At 36.2% G+C, this 7,877-nt stretch overlaps 1 protein-coding gene across 1 annotated transcript; it reads right to left on the bottom strand.

The window, feature by feature from the left end:
• Positions 1–4,466: 4,466 nt before the first annotated feature.
• Positions 4,467–7,637, bottom strand: LOC121322711 (60S ribosomal protein L22-like 1). Its single transcript, XM_041262925.1, has 4 exons — positions 7,548–7,637; positions 5,600–5,704; positions 5,093–5,214; positions 4,467–4,718 (listed from the first exon to the last, which is right to left on the bottom strand). The coding sequence occupies exons 1-4, from the start codon at positions 7,620–7,622 to the stop codon at positions 4,574–4,576; spliced, it is 447 nt and encodes a 148-aa protein (XP_041118859.1). The 5' UTR covers positions 7,623–7,637; the 3' UTR covers positions 4,467–4,573.
• Between the last annotated feature and the right edge of the window lie 240 nt (positions 7,638–7,877).

The following is a 7,877-nucleotide window of genomic DNA, read 5'->3' on the forward strand; positions in this document are numbered from 1 at the left end:
TGTAGTGCGACAGCATGTAGTGGGCTGGGGTAGTGATAGACCTCTCTGGTGTTTTGAGATATCAAATCAGAGCAGTATTTTGGGGAAAGACCCAACTGAGGTTGCAGAATGGTGGAGACAGAACTCCAGTGAGACTGGGGGCAAAGGTCAGCAATGGGCAGAACCCCTCTGAAAGAATCTATGTCTGCCATAGAGAAGGGTCTCCTAGTGTCTCTGGCTTGGGTGCTGTTCCCTGCATTCCCTCCAATCCCCAGCTGCAGTCTGAAGTCTTTTAAGCTGGTGGTGCTCTCCTCTATACTGTGCAGTGGTGAATGACAGCTCTCGCTCCAGTCCGACTCAGATGAACTCTCGCTTCCAATCGACGTAGAACTGTCACTCATATCGTGGAAACCGGAACTGGTTCTGGAGCCAGAGTGCAACTGGTTTTCTGGAAATGCTGTTGTTAGTAATCCAGTTACAGTTCGAGTGCTGGATCGCTGATACAGATGTTCTGAAGACAGGCAGGAGCGGGTTGAAATTAATTCAGCCTTCTCTGACAGCACATCCTGAGAGTGGCACCGGCCCAGCTTCAAACTGGACATCCCCTCTTGCCGTTGGTCCTGGAAGTAGCAGTCTGAATCTCTGAGCTCTGTCTGATGCTGTGGCTGCCCAGAGAAGTCCCTCCTCGGACTCTTATTTTTCAGCTTCCCACTATGTCCCAACACTGCTTCCACCATCATCCGGTGCTTCGATTTCAGCAGATCCAGTTCCATAATCCCGGCCAGCGTAGCTTGAAACCGCTCCTCAATTCGAAGTCTCTCATCCCTGGACCAAGCTGCACACTGTCCAGATTCCCTACTAATAGTAACCATACTTTTTCAAAATCGCTGTATCCTTTTTCAACTTCCCACCTCAGATCTTACTTCTCCTTTGGCTTTGGCACAAAGAATTGTTGAAAAAAATGTAATGTGGATTCCAGAAGGGCAGTGGGGACGCTTTTATAGCCCAAGACCGGTTGTTCTCTTCATTAGGGAAGTTGTGGGCGGGGAAAGCCACAATCTCAGTGCTCATTGGCTGGAGTAAGTTTTCAGGCTCAGTTGAACGTTCAACTTCACATTTCACCCTTTGATCTTCGCTTTGATGCGATCAACTTAATACAGTGAAGTTGATTCGGTACAAACTAATCTCAATCCTGCAATACAGGTAACTGTAGGTATAGGTTACCATAATTAATTGTTAAATGGTTATTAAAGATAAAAGCGTTTTGTTGATTGTAGCCTATTCTATAATACACAGTCCAATGTACATATACTACAACCTACATTGCATTCAGCTAAAACAAGACGCCAGCATTGCTGCTATTAAAATCACATTTTGCACAATCACACAGTACACAACCTTCCTTGCTGATTGTATGAAAATATTGTAGAGTATGACAAGAGAAACATTGACTTTTCAGCATCAACGCGATGGAATTATCCCCAAAGCATTATTACCCAAGTAAGCTATAAATGCGTTTTAAAGCATTTGGACTTTGACTGTATGTAATTGTATACATGTCACGAATATTAAATGGTGAACATTGATTCTTGATCCAGTTTGAATAATATGATGTTCTTTAAAGTGTAACGAAAATATAATTGTTCTTGAACTGGAATATGTTTGAAATAAACGTAGCCTGCACCACCTGTGCTGTGATGTATCTTCTTGTGTGGACATATACATATACCCCTAGCTTCCACGATTTAAAAATAAATGTTCTAGATATTGTTAAAAATCAAATTATTGGTGTACATTCGCTGGAATACATAACAAACAAGCAAAATGTATCATTTATCCAAACGAGGAAATATATGGAAAAAATCGAACTTGAATGTGTCTACCTGTGATTTTGTTCAGATCTTTCAATATGACATACAAAATATATGAATATGACTATTAACCATAAAACCAAAAGTTAGAAATCCTTTCGAACAGATGATCAATACATTTTAGAATTAATTTTAATTGTTTTAGAATATAATTCCTACAAACAACAACAACAACAACAACAAACATAAACGTTGTAAAAATAACATTGAGCAATGTAATGTAAATAAATACTAAATGTACCATATAATCTGTTGTAAAAAATTTACAATGCACCTTTTCACTAATTCTATACTGTATAATAAATATACACGAATAAATAATGAATCACATTAAAAAGGGGAAGTCAGAATCAACGGATAATATTATGCTGTATTCTTTTTTAAACGAGACTACTTATCTAAAACATGTTTTTATTTATTATAGAACATGGATAATTCATGATCTGTTTCACTCGTTCCTCAATAACTAATTCAATTAAGTAATTCAGCGCCTTCTGCATACAGAATAACCTGGGTTAAGTGAGAACCAGTATAATTGTAAACCTGTTTATCTTCTCATAAATCTGCAGACTAGTAAGTGTTGCTAGTGCACCCATTATAAAACCGACACATCGACCTGTTTAGTTAGCTGAATAGCCCATTAATGAGAGTTTCCATTTAAAAAAAAAAAAATGTTTTACGTGGCTAATCGATTTATCTCATCTTGGATGTTGATTGGGACAAATGAGAAACTAATTGCAACAGCAGTAACAGACCATTGTAACAACAGATCCCGTGAAAGCGCAAATTAAATGATATACATTTGAACTGCACACGAGAGTATCGTTTAAGGGTGAAACTTCGGGATATAGGATGCAAACAACAACTGGATACACATCTTCAGACAATCATGATGTTAATTACAATGTAGGAATTCAGTGGACTGTAATTTGGCTAATTTATACATTTGCAATATATCAAACCATTAACTTGTTTTGTGTATATGTACATTTAAAATGATTTTTTTTTTTTAACCTGTTAGTCTTGAAAATATATCTGATGTAACATTACATACATGCAATTTTGTCAGTTTAAAAAATGTAACGTAGTATAATCCTGGTCGCTTTACCAAACATTACTTTAAAAAAATAAAAAAATAAAAAAATAAATAAAAAAACTCGCCGAAGTGTTTATTTTGACTGTTTGTGAATATACAGAAGAATGCAAGTGTTAACCTAAATAAAAATGATAACTTATATGCGTTTAAAATGTTTTAAGATGTATGTTTAAGTTAACTATAGAATATAAAAGGGCTAGGGCGTTTGTAGAAATGTATATATTCTAAATCTGAGTTTTAAACATAACCATTTAATTCAATATAAATAGGGGTTCAATTTTCGGTGGTTTGGGTTTGAAACCAATATTAGCTGGTGTTCTATAGTCAGCATCGAAATATGTACGAGTATTTGGAATTGTGCTTTTTTTAACTGAAGCATATATAAAATGTTAACCTTTTGATCAGTACTAATGTGGAAAGTTTACATAATTTATATGAAAGTACATTGGGTACAAACTGAATGCCACCTTAGTCACATAATGTATACACCTATACATAAATTGCATAATTGTAAGACCTTGAGAAGACCTAATGAAGGCATTTTGTGAATTGCAGGTCTTTTTACAGCTACTACACTGTAGGAGTAAAGCATACTAGAGGTGCCCACACCCTTTACAAAATGTATTCTGAAAATTTAGACTACTAAAGAGCATATTAGAGTTACACTGCTATAGTTCTCTAGAACTACACAGTATATCATTTAGTGAAACACAATTAAATCCAGTATATACTGCAGCCGCCAGCAAGAACGTGCATCTTGCAAGCTGGTAAGATTCAAAGGGTGTTCTTTTTTTTTTAGTACTTGATCTAGTTGTGGGGGAAAAAAAAAAAACAAAGTTAAAGAATACTAGTTGGCACTATTTTATCCTTCCAAAGCTAGGTCAGCACACCTTTATGTTGGGCAATAACATACTTCTGTTTGAAGGTAATCCAGTCAGTTGTTTTGGAGATATTACCACATGCAAACCCTATAAATCCCCCAAGTGTGTTTATTATTCCTGTACTGTTTAAAGTGTAAAGATACAGTGGATATGGGGGTGCTTGCTTGTTACATAAAATCTGAATATATGCAAGCAACTCAGAAAATATCCCACAAAACATAATGACATAACAGTGTGAGCAAAAGAAGCCAAATTACCATAATAACACATCAACAGCTCATAAGCTCATATTCAGTTGTACTATTCCCACAATATATAATTTAGCGCATAACCTATCTGAAGCCAAAAAAAATGAAAAACAAACTTAAGTGTGACAAACTTAAATGACCTACAGCCTTAGTATGTGGAATAATTCCTTTAATTCAGGTGACTGCTGCCAAGATATAGCCTCAACTTACCAATCACAAGCCAGATCTCACGTATTGGTTACCATTGCATGCTTGTGCTAACATGTCCATACCCATTTCCATCTCAACAGGCTTTTATCTGTAAGCAGTTTGATTAGTTTGTCTGCTAACCTGGGTTTTGAAGTATGCAATCTGAGGTGTGGCGGGGATAATAAAAGATAGAGAAGCTGTGTATTGTGCACAAACCTTTATTCTCAATAAATTAACTGAAATGTATAAATATAGATGATGCAGTCACTTTGTACACACATCTATATAGGCTTAGCGGCTGGCAGCACTTCACTCTTCAGTCTCAGACTCCTCGTCATCCTGGCTGATCTGGAAGTAGCGCAGCTCGTAACTCTCCTTGTCTGAAGACACCACTCGCAGCCAGTCTCGCAGGTTGTTCTTCTTAAGGTACTTTTTGGTGAGGTATTTCAGGTACCTGAAACATATTAGATATGGCTTTGCCACCAATTCTATACAATTCAAAGCCATAACTAGTCATATATTATTGTTTTTTGTGCTGCTAGGCAAATTTAATATACAAAGGTTTAACTTGCAAGACTTCTCAGCATTAAAATGCACACAACCACTGTGTTGTCCTATCACAACAACTGCAACAAATGTGCCCATCACTAATTTTTTTTCCTTAGACAACACAAAAAGCAATATTGAAGGACAGAACACAGTCATTTACAACAGGTCCATAATGTGGAGGACTAGGTTGAGATTGACAAATGAAAAGGAATTGCCAGCTTTGACATGAACAGTTTAATGGGTTTGGCTCTGTAATATTACTTCCACTCCTAACCTTACCTTTTGGAGAACTGCTTTTCCGACGTGACACTGATCTTGTTCTTCAGACGGGTGATCTGAACTACATTGCCCAGGTTTCCAGTCTTGCCATTTACCTTGATCTTCTCCTTAAGAAACATCTCCTATTTAAATAGAACAGACCATAGAACACTAGGGAAGGGGGCCCTAGGCTATCAAACTAGGGAAGAGAACCCTAGTTATGAAGAGCAGTTAGAGATGCACTTCTGCAACCAGAGAGCAAACAAACCATTCCTGACCTTAGTAATCTTTTCAACTTTAACAAGACTATTCTGTATTTGACAGCTTTAAAAATGCTACTCAGATTTAGGTACCCACACAACAGCGTAAACTAACCCTCACGTCGCAATTTGTATTTTTGTCCCAAAGCTTCAAATGTTTTTTGACAATAGATGTAATAAACTAAGACAACTACTGAAATACAGCACAAGGGTTGGTTCCCCTATGGCATGTGTGCATGGTCAATTTGCATCACACAATTTAACTTACAAAGTTTCCAGAGTCAAGGATGCCATCTTCCACAGGGTGAGTGAGGTCAAGACAGAACTTCCATGTACCCTTTTTTTTGTCTTTCCTGACAATGGCTGGTCGTTTCTGTTGAAATGCAAACCACATTACCTGTTAGAAAGCAAACTGAATTCTATTATGGGAAACTTCCTAAGCCAATTTTATTTTCAGTAAAAAATAAAAACAAATTAACAGCGAGAAAGAACATCTTTAGGATATAGGTTCACGACTGTGGAAATGAAACAATGTATTAAATATATCTAATGCTACAGAGATACAGTGATAGAAACTGCAGACGCATTAAATCTGATGAGGACTAGTTGACATCTGTGTCTCAGTAGTCTTCTGGGCGAGTACTTAAAACAAATGTACGCATATACTCTCACGTTTCGTCTTGCGTTAAAAAAAAAAATGCAGGGAAGTACATTTTCTAACGTGTTGTAGCAGTGTTTTTTTTTTTTTTTTTTTTTTTTTTTTTTTTTTTTTTTACAAAAATGTGATTTATACTTGGTTTTTACCCTGACTAAAAATGTTATTAGAAAAGGGGGCCAGTTGTATTAACAAGGTCAAACAAGAAGTAACGTTGTACTAAACATTTTAATTCTAATAAACAAACAATTTCCATAATGAACATTATGGTAATATGTTGCTTAAAACATAATAACACAATATATTCATAATAAAGTTGAGTTCTTGTCTATAAACAGTAACACGTTTAAAGCATGGGACTCGTGGTATATAGCTTGGTGTTGTTTACATTATCATCAGCATATTGGAACTTTTTTTTTAAACACATTTTCTTTATACCAATACAGTATTGGTGTGCGACAATCAGTTAATTTGAAAACCAGGCTTTAATTACTGATAATAAGTGTACAGGCGGTGCCAAAGCACTAAATGGGGGGTAATAAGCTCCCACACAGTACAAATAAATCACCTGTTCTGTCAAATGTAAGTGTGGATGCTTCACAAGCAGAGCTATTATTGCAGCGTTTAAAAATATAAAATTCATTTATACAAAGTCTCCCAGCTTTCTAGAAAAGATCTGCGTTTCCCTTGTTTTTCTTTTGTATTTGTTTTGCTCTCATTAGTATCTATAGTAGATACAGCGTCCGTCAGTTCTGGCAGATTCTACTGTACTTCATGAAGTGGTTTTCTCCCACTGCTAGTTTAAAATAATAATAATAATAATAATAATAATAATAATAATAATAATAATAATATAGCCACCTAGCTAACAATTGCATTCCGAGTGCTGCTGTGAAAAGTACTGTCTTTAAATGGGGGCTTTAGTGAAGACAGCGTGTGTACGGGAGTACATTCATTATTGCAGATTTTCACAGTCAGCCAGCATTTCTGTAAATAGCAACACATGTAATAAACAATAAAATAAACACTTTATTTGTGTCATCGGTATCAATTTCAGGCGGAGCTTCATGGTCGGCAAGGTAACACAGCTGAGAGAATTTTTTCCTGTCATCCAGTCTGGTGCTGTCAGTGTTAATTTCTCAGCACTCACAGTACCAGTCGCTCAGTAACGAGGTGCAAACAGGTGATTGATTGATCGATCTGTATGAGCGTTAACGAAGGTGCTTTGTTGTTAAAAATACATAATTATAACGGTGTTTATTATTATTTTTTTAGCAAAATAAAATCTAAGTCTATTTTTAGAGCCCCCAGCTGTTAGTTACTTGTGACACAAAGGCAATCCAAAAATGACAGCAGCTCTAACAGTGGGTCCCTAACTACACGTGTCAAGTAATTTCATCAGCTCAGTTTACCTTTAAACAAATTTCGCATTCTTAAATCACATTCTTTATACTTTATATACGTTAATACATTGGTAAATGTTGGAAAGTCGTCGTGACAATAGGTTTATTTAATATTAAAATGTAAGGATTTTAAAATCTTTAAACACAGCGACACTCACCGGCCCCATGGCAGCTGAGCCTGAAAAGGAAGTGAGGTCACATTTGCCGGGGCTTTGTGGTTGGCGTGACGTCATGAGGGTGGAGTTTGAATGTCTTGGAAGAGTGGATTGTGTAGAACGTGTTGCGAGAGATTAAATTTAATTCAATGTAAACTAGAAAGAACCGAAGTACAGAAGACTCGGTATTTCTTCCGTTACGTTTCCAAATTATCCTTTTCAAAACCAATATCATCATCATGCAAAATTCTAGAAACTGCAACATGTGCTTTTTGGCATTAATACTGTGTACTGTATGTTACACTTATTTTATTAAGTTCAATCCATTTGCTG

Source organism: Polyodon spathula, chromosome 11 (assembly GCF_017654505.1).
Source record: "Polyodon spathula isolate WHYD16114869_AA chromosome 11, ASM1765450v1, whole genome shotgun sequence".
Taxonomy (NCBI): Eukaryota; Metazoa; Chordata; class Actinopteri; order Acipenseriformes; family Polyodontidae; genus Polyodon; species Polyodon spathula.

Bases quoted from the DNA above. Each gene is read 5' to 3' on its own strand.
- LOC121322711 (XM_041262925.1), bottom strand. From the start codon at position 7,622: ATGACGTCACGCCAACCACAAAGCCCCGGCAAATGTGACCTCACTTCC. The intron at 5,215-5,599 runs GTAAGTTAAATT...CTATTTAAATAG, and splicing joins TCCTTGACTCTGGAAACTTT to GAGATGTTTCTTAAGGAGAA. The intron at 4,719-5,092 runs GTAAGGTTAGGA...AATATGTTTCAG, and splicing joins GAAAAGCAGTTCTCCAAAAG to GTACCTGAAATACCTCACCA.